General features: G+C 35.1%; 1 protein-coding gene across 1 annotated transcript in view; it reads right to left on the reverse strand.

Annotated features, from left to right (window-relative positions):
* Positions 1-17,774, reverse strand: part of Faf1 (Fas associated factor 1) — a 419,279-nt gene that overhangs the window by 280,297 nt on the left and 121,208 nt on the right. Inside the window, exon 6 of the mRNA XM_004663235.3 lies at positions 14,968-15,059. Within this exon, the coding sequence (XP_004663292.2) occupies positions 14,968-15,059 (92 nt within the window). The remainder of the gene's footprint in view (positions 1-14,967; positions 15,060-17,774) is intronic.

The following is a 17,774-nucleotide window of genomic DNA, read 5'->3' on the forward strand; positions in this document are numbered from 1 at the left end:
TTGCATTTCCTTAAACATTTAAACAAATGCTTTAATTAATCTGATAAGTCAATGTTTCTATTCTTAGCTTCAAAAATACAACACACTTTTAATCAGTGTAATGGGAATTGTTTAAAATACTTTATACCCAATGACTTCTGTGCATTGTAAACAGTGAAAATGTATGTATTAAGTCAGCTGTATATATCAAATAAAGTATCAACACTAATACAAATAATGAAAGTATTGTTTCACTACTGCTGTGTATATATTCTATTTCTTTTCTTGGTTTGGATATTATAAACAAAAATATCAATATAAAATAATAGAATACATTTTTTATACTGGATTTTACTTTTAAGATATAGCCCGATCTTAAAGCAAAAATAGTAATTTGTTTCAATTTGTCATGCATTTCTATTATAAAAGTATAAATCATCCTAGAATATGCTATTATATTTTTCATTGACACTTTATAATCTGTATCTATCCAAAAGGAACTAAATTTTTTGTCTCTTAAATATTCAGTGATCTACAACGACCAATTATCCTTTTAGATAAATCAGATTTTAAATTAAAAAGCAAGCCATATGGCAATTTAAATTTCCATTCTAAAATTAGTCATATGAGCTCTTGTCAACAAAAGACCAAATTTACTATAATTATGGATTATTTACACTAAAACAAAATAAGAAATCAATATGTAAATGTAATGTTTGTTGTAGCTAATGCAGCCAGCAATGACAGATTAGGTTCAAATAGCAATCGTTTTGAAAATCTGGCACATATGTAAATGAGCTAAGGCCTTGATGTTTATCTATGATTGTATTTCATTCAGGATTCTTAAATTGTCTCAGGAACAGCATAAAAATAAAATGTTAATCTTTCCACTCTAAATATGACTTAAGCTATTATAACTGAAACCAGGTTTTTTGCTTCTGTCCAGCTAAACTAACATAATACTAATAGTTCTGAGCTGCAGATTACATCATTCTTAATTAACACTCTGCTACAGTTGTTAACATCCTCCAAGACACCATGTTATCACCACAAGTTCTGTAACAATCTTAAAACCATATTTAACAAAGGTTGGCCTCTTGGTCTGCAGATACTTTTTAATTGCTTTCTTTGCTGGCAATTACATATGTCTAGATAAACAAACATTTCATTTCATACAATTCTTCATAACAACATTCATGATAATTTCAAAGTTCAGGTGCCCTTATATGTATAATCTTATCAACATATGATATAATGAATTGAAAATATACAAAATTAATCAAATTACAGTAAATTACTGGTTGTAGTGATACAGTGCAACCCACCAAGTAGTAAATAGCAAAATGGTCTAAAAATAATTCAATCCATCTAGGAAAAATATAAAGAAAAAGTTTTATTTGTAGTATATTGACTTTTGTTTTATGAATTAGTGACATAGTTTCTGACTGTCCATTAAATCAGTTACTCAGTTGTAGAGAATACCTGCAGTTCCTTTTCAAAGTGTGATGCTAACAAGCAAATCTCAGTAGTCACTGAGCTAGCAATAGGCAGTAAACTGTAGAAAGAAAGGGATTTGGTACATCACTCCAATTAGATGTGTGTGATTTCCACTGATGCTTTAATTGGGGACAAGTTTCTTTATTCATCCAGCATAACTTTAGGTAAATGTCATCTTCTTCAAATGAGACACCTTGAAGGGGCTCCTTATTAAGAAACATTTACTAATACTTGAAATTTACTAAATACTGTAGTTTTTACAAAGTCTAATAATAATGCTACTAGAATTAAATTTAAGTTGAATAACAGTCACATTTGAAATACTGATTATACCAATTTTTTCTTGAAAAATGTCAAGTTATTGTAGGAATCATATTAAATCATTCATTATTCTGACTGTAAATAAATGTCTTTTGTGAAAGCAAAAAATAAGGTTGATTTTTAATTGTCTTAAAAGAAAAGATTCATTCAAAGTATTTACCTGCCATATATAGTTACTTATATATACAGTTTTCTGCCACACTGCTGGAGAACCTCACTGTTATGAGGAAGATACACTTATAGAAAACATTCAAATGAAGCCAGGTATGGTGGCACATGCCTTTATTCCTAGCACTCAGGTGGCAGAGGTAGGAGGATTGCCATGAGTTCAAGGCCTCCCTGAGACTCCATAGTGAATTCCAGGTCAGCCTGGGCCAGAGTGAGACCTTACCTCAAAAAACTAAAAAAAAAAAAAAAAAAAAAAAAAAAAATTTATATCTAAATTATTTAGAGATTATTAAATAACTTAAAACCTATGTTTTTATAGCCTGGGGAAAAAATAGTACTTGTTCAAAGGGAATCCCCCAAAGGCTGCTTAACATAGTTCATCTAAAGGATTTACTGCACATTTATTAAGAACATGGTCACTTTAACTCATCCATTTAAAGGACTTCTTAGCTTCTACTAATAACCAACAGACACTTCTACAACTTATAGTCAAAAATTCATTTCCAGGATGCTCAAAGGCATTATAATAATGAAGCAATAGGGAGTTAACTGCCCTAGAAAGCCAAAAAGTCTTAGCTTATCTATTGACTAGCTCTGTGTACTAGAAAAATATAAAAACTGAGTACTGCAATGTGCCAAGCCCAATTCTCATATATGTTATCTTACTGAATCATATCTGCCTTTTTCCATCCTGATCAGTTTGAGTGAAGACACAGAGGCCTCACTGGATTATCTTCCTCTTCCTGTACCATCCAGAATGAAATGGGACTAAGTAAAATGGCTAATTTAGCTTCTTCCAAAAATGACATCAGGTCCTTCCTTTATATGCCAAGTTAGCACTGGAGATAAAGCAGTCAAATACCGGGGGGGGCGGGGGGGGGTTCAACAAGGCTCATTTGTGTATAGAATGTGAGATACTGAAGAGACACAGGTAGGTAGGAAGAGAACTACCTAAAGCAGCCTGAGTATATCCCTCTAATAGTCAAATCCCACAAGAGTTCCACAACCCTTTTTGTTCTTTCATAGTTGGAATAATGGGGAGATGAGAATAGCTACAATGGCCTTAATACAGGATGAGAAAAAATAAAGGGCATTATCTTAAGAGGTTGGCATCTGTGGTGGTTTGAATGTAAATGTCCCTCAAAGCCTTAGATATTTTACATTAAAATTAAGCTTCCTACTTAAGTCTCTAGTAGGCAGAGCCCTGCTAAAAGAGGTGTGTCACTGGGGGTGGACTTTGAATTCAGCCCTAAGGTGTGTGCCCAGGGCCTAGCTTGTGCTGGCTGGTACTGGCTATTGTCTTTCTGCTGTGAATGTATGATTAATGAGCCAGCTTCTTCTTCCATGATGAAGCTTTCCTTGGAATCAGTAAGCCCAAAATAAATCCTTTTCTCCCATAAACTGCTTCTGATGAGGTGTTTGTCCCCGTAATGAGAAGGAAACTGCAAGAACATCACTTTGCCAAAACCAGAGATATGAAGACAAGTGGATACTACAGCGGTGCTTGGATGCACAGGCAGAAAAGGAAAATCCATCTCAGTTTTTCTCTTACTTTCCCAAATTTAATAAGCAAAGTAGATAAATATCAAATGTATAATTCAAAGATACCTTAAGGATCATGAAAATATTTCTTTGGCTCTTCTTGGGTTTCTACCTCTTTGATACAGAGGACAAAATTTCTGTACATTCTCCAAAGAGAGAAGACTTGTTCATGAAAACATTTGTATTATATTTCCCTCTTCCTGCCCTAGTGTAGATGTTTCTCCCAGCGGAAGAAAACAATTAATTAGTATTATTCACAGGGTCACCAAGTACTAAGTTAGGTTTCACAGAAGACAGAGATGAGGGTAACAGTACCCTCTTTCACTCAATGTCCTAGTTTACTAATCTCACTTCCATTTTTCCTGATGTGACAGGTACACCATGGCAAGGTTTGTCATGAGATTTCTACCATTACAATTCCAACTAAAGTGGTGAGTCAGGATGATTACATCAATCTATCAGGTTCTATAAATTCAATCTTAACTTTGCATAAGCCACAAGAGTATGTAGGTCCTAAAACTTAGATCTGGGGTAAGTGGTCTAAGAACTCATTTGGACTCATACTCCACTGAGTGCTTTCCTGGCAGTTTTGTTTTTCAATTTGACTATTGATTTGTATGTGAATGATCCACTTCTAACAACCTTATAAGGAAGAAATTGTGAGAGACATCTTGAGTCTAAAACTCTAGAAGGGCCTCTTTATTTTCCAGTAGAATCCAAGGCCCAGTGGAGAAGAGTGGCCTTCCCAAAGTCATATAGAGATTCCATAGCATAGTTGGTCTAAAATTCAGAATTTTCACTTACTACTCAACTCTTTCAAAAACAACCACTGAAAAATAAAACTACTCTTACTTAATTTAAAGCTACTGTTATTTTTTCCATAACTGGTTCTCTAGGAGGGGGATGTCATATATTTTAGCACCAGTCATTTACTCAAACATCACAGTAGCTCCAATTGCAACACTGAACTTATTACAGCTTTAAAAAAAAAATAGCTCCTAAGTCAGAATCAGAATTAAATGCAACTTCAAGGGCTGGAGAGATAGCTTGGTGGTTAAGGTGCTTGCCTGCAAAGCCTAAGGACCCATGTTCTACTCTCTAGATCCCATGTTAGCCAGATACACAAAGATGAGGCAAGCACATGATTACACATGCCCACTAGGTGGTAGAAGTGTCTGGACTTCAATTGTAGTGACTGAGGTCCTGGTGAGAAAATTCTCCCTCCCCCGCACTGTATCTCTTTCTCTCTCTTGTTCTTGATCTCTTTAAAAACAAACAAAAAAAAAGGCAACTTCACAATCAAGCTACACAAGAAGTCTTGTAATTGCACAATTAGAGTTCAGCAACATCCTGATATAAAGTTATTAAAATATTAACTAAGGACTGGCAATGTAACTTAATGATAGGGAATGCATAAGATCCTGGGTTCCATTCCCAGTCAATACAAAAATGAATGAATGAATGAATGAATGAATAAATAAATAAATAAATCTGGCAGAAGTAATACCTGGAGCCATAAGACAAGTACAGAAATGAATCATAACAAACAAGACCTATCAAATTCGTGCCATTTTGCAATAAAAAGTATTAAAATAAAAATTTTGGGGGGAGGGGTGTTTTTTCAAGGTAGGGTCTCACTCTCGCTCAGGCTGACCTGGAATTCAGTATGTAATTTCAGGGTAGCCTTGAACTCATGGCAATTCTCCTATCTCTGCCTCCCAAGAGTTGGGATTAAAGGTGTGTGCCACCACGCCCAGCTTATATTTTTATTATTTATAAGACTGTGACCAAAACAAGTTAGAAAGAATAGCTTTCATTAATAAGATATCCACTCCATCCTTTCCTAACAAAGATTATCAGCAATACCAAGCCCATGTGAACCTTCAACCATATTTATTCATGACCTTAGGGTACAACAATAAACACCTCTAGTTTTATGTAGCTTTATATTGTAATGCGGGATGCATACATTCAGTATGAATATGTTACTATTAATATGTCTTATAGTAAATAAGGATAAATGGTGACAGCATGATAACAAGAGGTCCTAGGAGAAGCCTCTCTGATAATGTCTGAAATAACCAGAGGTCTAAATAAAGTGGAGGAATGAGTCAAGTTGATACCTAGGTTGAAGATTACTGCTGGGAGAAAATATAAATGCCCTAAAGAATATGGGGGGGGCGGCGGTGGAGTGGAGAGATGGCTTAGCAGTTAAGAACCTGGCATGCAAAGCCTGAGGACCCAGGTTTGATTCCTAAGAACCCATGTAAGCCAGATACACATGGTGGCGCTGCATGAAGTTCGTTTGCAATGGCTAGAGACTGTGGTGTGCCCCTTCCCCCCCCCCATCTCCAATAAATAAATATGTAAAGGAATTTTTTAAAGAATATCCAAAGGAAAGAGACCATTATAGCTGGTAAATTATGATAGAAGGACAGAGGTTAGAGAGAGTTAAGGGTAAGATTACAGAGGTTCTGTAGGCCATACTAAGTAACTTGGGTTTTATTCTAAGTGTAAAAGAAAACCAGAAAAGGAATTTTAAAGGAAGAAAGAGATATAATCAAGTTGTGTTCTCTTAGAAAACATCATTGGCATACACTTTAATAACACCATTTGAAAATAGGGAGATATGCTATTTGAAGGTAGTAGAAGAGGAAAGAGTAGTGGAAGAGGAACCAAGGTAAATAGAAAACAAAAGTTTATCAATTCATTTTTATCACTGATAGTCTTAACTAAACTTTGTTCATTTTTCTTTCTAGAATTTTTTTTCTGGACTAGGTAGCAAAATCATATGAATACTTTAACACAAGATAGATAACTCCTCTGGGAATCATTAATATAAAATGAGAATAATCTGCCCACAAACATTTGATAAAATTTCTTTCTGGAAATCCTCTGAGGGACAAAAGTAGAAGAAAGAGTGGTATGTGAACTTTGGATTACTAGTTTCTCCAATTTTTTTTAGGTTCTCTATTTCTACTTGTACTCACTTGAGTGCTCTATAGTTACACAGAATTCCCTATTCATGGAAATTTCAGATTGTGCTGGTATAAACATGTATGTTATTTAATGTTTGCTTAATATTATTAAATAGTTATTATGTAAAACTCTCTTCTGAATTGGTAAAGTCCTTGTTCATATCCTATGAAATTATGTCTACATATACTAACTTTCTATTGGCCTAACTTTTCAAGCAAATAGTTCCTAGTCTTGAGATTGCTTTCATCATCAATTTCTGTTCTTTAGTACTTTCTAACTTCTACTTTTTTTCCTTTTTTGGTTTTTTGAGGCAGAGTCTCATGCTAGCACACGGTGACCTAGAATTCCTTCTGTACTCTTAGGCTGGCCTCAAATTCATGGCACTCCTCTGACCTCTGCCTCTGTGTGCTAAGATTAAAGGTGTGCACCACCACACCTTGCTATTTCTAGCTTTTTCATACTTATTCTTCTTGTTGTTTTTTGTTTCTATCATTTCTGAAGCTGAGCATACAATTCAACAGTTTTCTATTTTTCTTACTTAAATGGTAAGTTTAAGACTTAATTTCTCTCTACTATTGCTTTCTACATTCACAGTTTTAAGTACCAAGCATTATTTATAATCATGTATAAATATCCAGTGGTTGCTCTTATGACTTTACTTTTATTCCAAATTTGTTTTGAGGTAAATTATTTCAATTACAGTGTCCAAATGTAGGGTGGATAAAGGAGTTACCTCTTATTATTAATTTGCTTTTTTTTTTTTTTCGAGGTAGGGTCTCACTCTGGCCCAGACTGACCTGGAATTCACTATGTAGTCTCAGGGTGGCCTCGAACTCATGGTGATCCTCCTACCGCTGCCTCCCGAGTGCTGGGATTAAAGGCATGCACCACCATGCCCGGCTTATTATTAATTTGCTTTTAAGTTTACTGCATATGGTCTGGGAATGGGGTCAATTTGACAGTGATTAAATAATTTTTAAAAATTAAATAATATTTAATTAAATAATTAAATAAAACTGGCTTTATATTGCCAACTTTGCTAAGTATTCTATATGCGTTCATGTTATTCAAATATATAACCTACAAAGATTGCTTAATTCTAAAAGATCTTGTACAATTATGATTGGCCTATTGCTTCTTGTATTTCTGTCACAGTTGCTAACATATAAAAAAGTTCACAATCTTCTTAGAAAGATATCCATCAATGATTTTGCTTTAAATTGAATTGTGTGATATTAACAATGTTATATCACATGTAGTTAAGATTAACCTGGTGTACTTAGGTAGGACATTGTTTCCACCCCTTTGTCTTCTCTTTTTACAAAGTAATAATAATAATAGTTATTTTTATTATTTTATTTTTTGGTTTTTTGAAGTAGGGTTTCAATCTAGCCCAAGCTGACATGGAATTCACTATGCAGTCTCAGGGTGGCCTCAAATTCACAGTGATCCTCTTATCTCTGCCTCCTTAGTGCTGGGATTAAAGGCATGCGCCACCACATTAGGCTTGACTTTCCTTTTGTTTTTTGTTTTGTTTTGTTTTTTCCTTTCCTTTTAGAGAGAGAGAGAGAGAGAGACAGACAGACAGACAGAAAGTTGAAGGAGGGGGAGACTGAACTGGTGCACCAGGGCCTCAGCCACTGAAATTGAACTCCAGACGCTTGTTCCACCTTTCTCTTTCTTCCCTTTCTCTGTCTTTCTATCACTTTCTTTCACCCTCCCTCTCTCCACCCTACTCCCCTTTCTTTATGCTTCAAATAATTCTCATTCCTTTAAACCTATTCCATTCACAATTAAGTTTTCTAAAAATGTTAGCCTCTGTCATTTCTCACTTATCTCTTAAAATTCAATTATAATCCAGTTCAAACATTCACCACTCTAAACAAAAAAAAAAAAAAAAAACAAAAAACAAAAAACAAGAACCAGGTTGGAGAGATGGCTTATGGCTTAGTGGCTAAGGCACTTGCTTACCTGAGAAGCCTAAGAAACCAGATCTGATTCCCCAGTACCCACTTGAGTCAGATGCACAAAGTGGCACATGCATCTAGTTTCAGTGGCTGGAGGCCCTGGCATACCCATTCTCTCTGTCTCTCTCATAAATAAACATTTTTTTAAAATGACCTTGGGACTGGAGAGATGGTTTAGTGGTTAAGGCACATGCCTGTGAAGCTTAAGGACTCAAATTCAATTACCCAGTACCTACGTAAGCCAGATGTACAGGTGGTGTGTGTGTCTGGAGTTCCTTTACAGTGGCTAGAGGCCCTGGCATGCCCATTCTCTCTCTCTATCTACCTCTCTGTCTGTCTCTCAAATAAATATTTATTTAATTAATTAATTAAAAGAATGCTCTTAACAAAGTCAATTACTTATTATGTCTGAACCTTGTAAAGAATGAAATGAGGGCTGGAGAGATGGCTTAGCAGTTAAGCACTTGCCTGTGAAGCCTAAGGATCCCAATTCGAGGCTTGTATTTCCCAGGACCCAAGCAAGACAGATGCACAAGGTGGCGCATGCATCTGGAGTTCGTTTACAGTGGCTGGAAGGCCTTGTGTGCCCATTCTCTCTCTGTCTCTCTATCTGCTTCTTTCTCTCTCTCTGTCACTGTCAACTAAATAAAAATGAACAAATTTTTTTTTAAAACTGTTCATAAAAAAAAAATTAAATGAGAGTGGAGAACGGTGGCGCATGCCTTTAATCCCAGCACTCAGGAGGCAAAGGTAGGAGGATTGCCATGAGTTCGAGGCTACGCTAAGACTACATAGTGAATTCCAGGTCAGCCTGAGCTAGAGTGAGACCCTACCTCAAAAAAAAAAAAAATAAAGAGGGAATTAAATGAGTGTATGGTATGTGAACAGTACAGGTAAAACACTAAGGTAGGCATAATAGTACTACTCACACACACACAAAACATTTTCACTTCAAAAAAATTCACAAGCCAGGCATGGTGGCACACACCTTTAAAACCAGCACTAAGGAGACAAAGATAGGAGGATCGCTATTAGTTCAAGGCCAGCCTGAGACTACATAGTGAATTCCAGGTCAGCCTGGACTAGAATGTGACCCTATTTCTAAAAACAAAACAAAACAAAAAAATTCACAAGACAAAAGAAAAAGCAATTTCATCAGTACAAGGTAAAACATTTAATGCAAAGCACTTAAAAACCTCCAAGCCCCAAGCTTCCACTAAACAAAAAGCAATATGAAAACACTGCCATGCTAGCGTAATAACCACAATATAATCACCAGTGTAAAAACAACACAAGTAGGCAACAGAGTAGATGAAATAACAGTGCATAACATTGTAAACTAAACCATGATAATTTTACAAGACAATTCACGATTTATATATAGGGTTATATGGGCTAAATTTTGAAAGATAAGGAATATAAATTTAAATTCCATTAAATCGTTTTGCTATCTTCTAACTATAAAATGTAGAAGAAGCTTATAGAACCTGAAATTTTTATATAAAATTTGGCAAACTCCTTTGGCATCCCTGGCATTTTACACTGCTCATTTCATACAAGTATCTGTATAAAGGCAGTAGTATAGTTTTCTCAGGAAAGTGATTAACTTAGTTCTAGATAATAACTTCAAATTACATCCAAGACACAAACAAAAAGCTTCATAAACAGCTGAGACATCCAAGCTTGCAGAAAGAACTTAGTAAGTTAGAAACTGAAGGGTTGAAAGCAGATGTATGAAAGAAGGTAAAGTAACAGAATTGCTGAGAACAGGACACAAAAGCAAAACAAAGGAGACTGGATGAAGTAATCTGTGTATGTGTGTTTTTTCCTTAGTGGCCGCCAGTAGCCTTCTGTGAAGATAAGGGGCAGGAGAAACATGCAGATCCTTTAAGCCTGTTATTTCCCTATATGCAGCCTTGATTTCTTGGTCTTCCTGTTGTCACCTCCCAAGTGCTAGAATTACAGGTATGTTGCTACCATGTCAGGCTCTGTTTGAATTTTTAGAATTTATAACTATCTGTGTTTTCTAAGTAAAACCAGCAATGAGTGATACCTAAGGATTTTTTCTGTAAAAAAATCAATTTTAACGGGTTTAGTATCATTAATGTTAGTATCAATGATGTTATCACCTCTTTGAGGATAGTTTGTCTTTAGTAGGTAATTAAAAAATATCATTCATGAACTGAGTCTTTCTTATAATAATATAAAATATGTTTAAGTAAATTTTTCTCCAAATTTTACTATGAATTTTAACATAATTTGCAGTTATATACCACAAGGGTACTTGCTTCGCTCTTTAAATTCATTAGTGAAATCTGATTTGTTTTTAAAGGCTTTTAAATGCTTTTCAACTATTATAAAGATTATGACTCATGAGCTTATTCTTAAATTCTCAACTTGAAATTCTAATTTCTGACAAGCATAGCTAATAATAAAATCATTCTGAACTCAATTATAAATGTCTGTATGTTTGTGCTGCTATACTTCTTTTGTACCCAGAAATTGTAAATACAATGACTCAATTACTAGGCACCCTCTAGTGGCAGTAAAATCAGGATAAGATAAGAAGTATGATTTTAATATGATATAGTTGGAGGTAAAGTTCTCTGTTATTTATAGTTCTAACCAACGCTTAAGAAAATGATTTGTCAGTAAAAAATTCAAGAACATTTATATGTTTCATTATATGAATTATAATGCAGTCTAAGTACATTCTAATTTTGTACAAAGATATATAAATATCTATGAAATATAAACCTTGACTCCTTAGTTGGTTAAGAAAATGTATGTTAATATGACTTTTACAATAGCAAGATTCTCCAAATACTCCTCTTTCAGCCATATCTTTTGTTTTTCTTTCAATTTTTCTTTTTATTATATTTCTCTTATTGTTCAAACTCAAGAAACAGTATCATAAATTGGTAAAATCCATAAAGCAGGGCAGGGTGGGGACTTCAGTGCTTAAGTTTTCATTCTACAGTAAGCATTGCATTTAGCAGGACTGTAGGATCCTGCCTGCTTAGAACTGAATGACTGATAATCAAACAGCAGTCAGCCATGTGGCAAAGAAGAATGTTTCCATTCAGTTAGGAAGGCATTTAAAAAATTCATTTAATCATGCTACTTGCAAGCACTAGATTATAACCAATGATTTTCCTATCTGCTATTAATTATATGAGTTACATATGAATGAGAGTGATTGTCTCTTCTATATGTTTCTGTTTAACTGTTACTGGGACATTTTTAAGTTAGCATATTAATTGTACAAAAAGGTATCATTATGTCATTTCATGTATACATATAATGTGCTTTGATCACATTGTTCTTTCTTTGATATCATTCCTCCTTTTTATCTCAGTGCCCTCACTATCCCCAGGAGTCTCTTCTTTTCATGCTCCCTCCAGCTTTCACTTACGAGAGAAAACATGCAAATAATTGCCTTTGGGACACTGGCTTACTTCACTTAGCATGATGATCTCCAGTTCTATCCATTTTCTTGCAAATGACATAAAATCTTATTCTTCTTTGTGATGAGTAAAAACCCTTTTGTATATAATTCTTGCAATTCATTGATATGTTGATGGATATTTATACTGATTTCATAACTGGAGTATTGGGAATAATGTTAGCTAGCATAAATGTGGGTATACAAGTCTAGTTAAAAGTAAGCTGTCTCTGATTCTTTGCAGTATATACCCCGTAGTACGGCTGGAGCATATAAAAGCTCTAATTTTAATTTATCTGAGGCACCTCCACACTGATTTCCGTAGTAACTTGTAATAAGTCTGGGTACCCATTAGGAGTATAAAAAGGTTCCTTATAAACATGTTGTCTGTTTTCTTCATGATAGCTATTCCAACTAGGGTGAAAGGGAATCTGAATGGAGTTTAATGTATATTCCAGCATTGCTAAGGAGGTGAAGATTTTTTCACATATTTAATATTCATTTGTACTTCAACTGAAAACTATGTTCATTTCCACTGCCCATTTGTTAACTCGATATTTTACTCTTTTACTGTTTGAGTTCTTTATACATTCTCGTTATTAATTCCCAATTGTATGAATACTTAGCAGATCTTCTTCCATTCTATAGGCTATTTTCTTACTGTGCTGTTTCTTTTGTTGTGTATGAGCTTTTTACTTCCATGCAGTTCTGTCAATTCTTGCTTTTATTTGCAGAGATGTTGAAATCATAATCAAAACATTATTGCCTATGCCTAATCTTTAAGGATGTCCTCTATGTATTCTTCCAGTAGCTTCATTGTTTCAAGTCTTACATTAAGGTCTTCAATTCATTTGAATCGTAAAGGGTGGGAAATAAGGATCTATTCAGTCTTCTGCATGTACATATTTGCCCAGTAATGTGCTAAAGAAATTTTCTAATGTATCTTTTCGGGAGTTTTGTCTAGGATCAGATGGCTGTATCTGCTTAAGCTCACTTCTGATCTTCTGTTTATTCTACTGATCTGTATATCTGTTTTTATGCCAGAACTATGCTGATTTGGTTACTATAGCTCTGTACTATAGTTTGAGATCAGGTACTGCAGCCTTGCTGTTGCTACACTTTGTTAATTGATCTGTACAATAATGTTAAACCTGACTAGGTATAAAACCATTTCTGTAATTCTTTTCTAACTTAATCATATCTGAACTTTATAGTAACATTACTACAAACACAAGACCAGAATTTTCAAATTTTACACAAATTCTACTTCCGAGTAAATATACAAATACAGACTATGATCAATACATAAAATCTTTAATTCTGGGGCTGGAGAGATGGCTTAGCAGTTAAGCGCTTGCCTGTGAAACCTAAGGACCCCAACTCGAGGCTTGGTTCCCCAGGTCCCATGTTAGCCAGATGCACAAGGGGGCGCACGCGTCTGGAGTTTGTTTGCAATGGCTGGAAGCCCTGGCATGCCCATTCTCTCTCTCTCCCTCTATCTGCCCTTTCTCCCTATGGCTGTCGCTCTCAAATGAATAAATAAATAAATAATGAACAAAAAATATTTTTAAAAAATCTTTAATTCTAAACCTATAACACCTATTAGCAGATGATCAAATACAGTTATATTAGATTTAACTTTTCAGCTCAGTGATTTCTACTATTTACCTAAAAATAAGATATTTGATAGGTGGTTGGGGAAAAGTTTCTTAATATTAAAGTCTAAGTACACAGTTATCCCTATAATAAAATCACCAGCTGTGTCTAAAAATAATAAAACCTGGGGCTAGAGAGAAAGCTCAGCAGTGAAGGCACTTGCCTAGGAAGCCTAAGAACCCAGGTTTGATTCCCCAGTACCCACATAAAGTCAGATGCACAAAATGGCCCATGAAAGCCAGGCATGGTGGCACATGTCTTTAATCCCAGCACTCAGAAGGCAGAGGGAGGAGGATTGCCATGAGTTTGAGGCCACGCTGAGACTACATAGTGAATTCCAGGTCAGCAAGACCCTACCTTGGAAACGGGGGGGAGGGGGGGGAGGCACATATATCTGGAGTTCATTTCCAGTGGCAAGAGGTCCTGGTGTGCCCATTCTCATTCTCTCTCTCAAAATAAGTAAACAGATACACACACACACACACACACACACACATTTAGAAAGATAATAAAACTCTAAAATAAGTATAAAACTACTTTTAAGACACTCACTAGCACAATCAGCTAATATAAGCTATAATCCATTTGTTTCATCTAGCAATAACAAACTCAATGTACAATTAAATATTGAAATCATATATACTATGTTCTATGAGAAGTATAAATAAGCCTTCTAAGCAGAGAGAAAAATCTTAATGAAAACTTATAAGTATTTTTCTAACATTATTTAAAGAATACAATATACTTTCCTTGAAGTTATACCTTCTTTAGCAGTGAGAGATTCAATTCTCCTTATAACCCCCCCCCCCAGCCTTCTTCCCTTTTTAATCAAAGAAGAGCTATATGACTTATTCTCACACCCCTTTCAGTGTTGATGACTTATCACCTTGAAAATAGCAGGTATCACTAAATAATATCCCCACTCTTTAGGCTTTAAAAAAAATTTTTTTGTTTATTTTTATTTATTTATTTGTGAGTGATAGAGAAAGAGGTAGAGAGAGCACGTGACCATTAGAGCGAGAGCAAGCGTGTGCACCAGGGCCTCCAGCCACTACAAACGAACTCCAGATGCATGCGCCCCCTTGTACATCTGGCCAACGTGGGTCCTGGGGAATTGAGCTGGGGTCCTTAGGCTTCACAGGCAAACGCTTAAACACTAATCCATCTCTCCACCCCTGGGCCATTTTTAATATACAGAGGTTTAGCTAATGATTTACATTGGAAGAAGAGTCGACCATTAAAACAAACAAATAATACAGATTAAATAGTTTAAAAAACTGATGCATTTAACAGTTCCATAAACTTGTGTTTAATTTAAAGCAACCATAAATTTGTATTTAATTTTCATGTTTATACACAGCTTAAAGACATTTCACCATTAAACTTCATTTCAGATTCCCAGTAAACACCTACCTAGCATGACTAGAAGATGAAGGTGGTGGCAAATCTGGTGTAAGGACATAAAGGCTGTTGTTTTTTGGCAAGTGTAGTGATTTTAAAACCGTCTGGAAAAGAAAAAGAAAAGAAAAATGTTGACTGTATATTATTTTTATAATTATTGAACATTTAGCAATTTTGTGATTTGATTTTTCATAGTTCCTAAATAACGTAATTTTTCTGTAAAGAATTGCTAAGTTCAAACAATCTTGTTTCCCTGATTTTTATTCCAAATTACTATAAAGCTGAATATCAAAATAAAATATAAATACTTTTAGCTCCTGAGGAGGCAAATAGACACAAACACAATTAGGACTCAATTTCTTCAGTGAAGAAGTACATCCACACAACTAAAGTGCACTTACAGCAAAAATTAGTAATACGGGTTTTCAGAAATCACGACAAAAGATCATGGAAAACATCTCAAGCCAACGATTTTTACAGGAGGAGCTGTAGCCTGAGAGGTTATGTAAATTAGATGAAGTATCTAGTTAAGAGCTACCTAGGTCACTTGATTCTTCATATTTTTTGTTAATTATCCCTATTTGGAGTTAACACCTGTGCACAAACTTACTAATTTCATTTCCAAAAAAGTCACACTATTCAAATTCTCAATTTGATACTAAATACTTGCTGAAATAATTTCTATTAGGAAACACACTTTATATCTATATTTAAATCTTAGTATAGGACTCAGGTTTTATTCAGGAGATATTTATTGAGCTACCTACTCTATAACAAGACCACCCAAGTCACAATACTAACTAGAAGAATCTAATCTAATAATATTAACAATAATAATGTAATAATTCTTTTAGTAGGATTAAATAAAGTAGGTAACCTACATAGTTAAATATTAGGGATAATCAATACTAAAAATAAAGCAGGGAAGGGAAGGAAAAATATGAGTTAGGGAAGTGTGGGAATTTGAATCGATGTCCCCAACAGATTTAGGATTTTATTAAAGCTTGTAACTTAGTTTGGCAGCCACCTGGCTAGTGGAGTTGTCACTGTGGGCAGATCGGGTCTATCCCTAAGGTGTTACTGGAAACAGATTTGATTTCCAGCCTAAGATATGCAGAGTGCTTAAACTCTGCCTGGGGTTCCTGGAGTGTACTTAATTGTGATGGGCGAAGGCATTTCTCTCTGCATGGACCTATGAAAGGGGGCCAGCTTCTTCGGCCATTATGGAACTTCCCCTGGATCTATAAGCCTCAAATAAATAAATCTCTTCCTCCCATAAACTGTATCAGGTTTGGAAGTTCATCCCAGCAATGTAAAAAAACTGACCATGACAGAAAGCTTTGCATTTTAATCTGGGTAATCTTATCTGTGTGACCTGTGAGAAGATGTGAAGGTGGCAAAGGCAACAAGTCATGAGAAGAAACAGAGAAAGGTCATTTCAGACAAAGAAAACACAGCCAATATTCAATGTTTAAGGAACAAGGAGGCCAACACATATACAACCAAATAAGAACTGACAGGAGATAGAGTAACAATGGAAGTAACAGAAAATGTGTTGTTGTCTATACTATGCAAGGGTTTTGACTATACTACTCAGGAGAGAAAAGCTATTGGAGTGAGTCAGATGCATGTTTAAAAAGGATCACTGTGTTGACAATAAATGGTTAAGTAATTGGCAGAGGGGTGTAAAATAGAGCACTTCAATGAAAGAAACTAAGATAAGGCTTAAACTGTTGTGGTAGTTAGGAGAAGTGGTAACAAAAGAAAGCTGGAATCTGGAGGTATTTTGAGAATACAGTGCCTGGAACATTTCCTCATAAACTACATAGAAGAAAGCTTGGAAAGAAAGTTAACAATAAGGACTGCAAAGGTTTTAGAGTAAGGAACGGAAAGGATGAAGTCACCACCAGTTGAAGGAAAGACCAGAGAGGACAATTTTGCTTTTAGACAAATTAAGTTTGAAATGTCTGTTAGCTATTCAAGTGGAGAAAACAAGTAAACAGCTAGATAAGAAATCTAGAATTCAAGGAACATGTCTGGGAGTAAAGATATGAGGACATTTATACAAGAAATTGGGTACCAGCTTTAGTCATGTTGTTTGTGGTAATTTTGGCAAGTTTGCCCTATTGTCATTGGGCTCAAAAGAAATCAGAGGGCAGGAATTGAAGATGACAAAGAAAATATTTTTAGGGAAAATTCTGTTTCCAAGTAAACTACAGAAATTGAGTCACTGCTAGAAGAGGAGGTAGGAGCAAGAAATTTATGTTTCAGTTTTGTCCAGGTAAAAGAAATTGCATCTTGTTTAAATGCTAATGATAACTATTCTCCCAAAGTAATATTGCTTATACAGGTCAGAAAAGGGGAAATTTAAGAATGAAGCCCTGGAGTACCTATCAGATATAGTATGTAACCTAAAGCAAAATTAAAGCCCTGATCTCAGAAAATGATTTCAATAGGCCACTAGAGTATCAGGGGAAAGTGAAGTGTAGAGTACCATGAATGAGTTCACAGAGACTTAGTTAAAGAGCATGTGCAAGATATCTTGTGATTGTCAGTGAAACAAAGCGTGAAAAACAAAGTCACAGGCCTGAAAATGGCAATGAAGAAGAGGGTTTTTGTTTGTTTGTTTGTTTTGGTTTTTGGTTTTTTTGAGGTAAGAGTTTCACTCTAGTTCAGGCTGACCAGGAATTCACCATGTTTTGAAGCACTGGAAGACAGTAAGTATAAAATAATCATTTAGATACATGGGTAAGCCAGACTGATAATGTTACAACTGCCTCACAATATTAGGAGGCCCTCTGAAAATCGTGATCATGAAT

The sequence above is a fragment of the Jaculus jaculus genome, chromosome 5 (genome assembly GCF_020740685.1).
Source record: "Jaculus jaculus isolate mJacJac1 chromosome 5, mJacJac1.mat.Y.cur, whole genome shotgun sequence".
NCBI lineage: Eukaryota > Metazoa > Chordata > Mammalia > Rodentia > Dipodidae > Jaculus > Jaculus jaculus.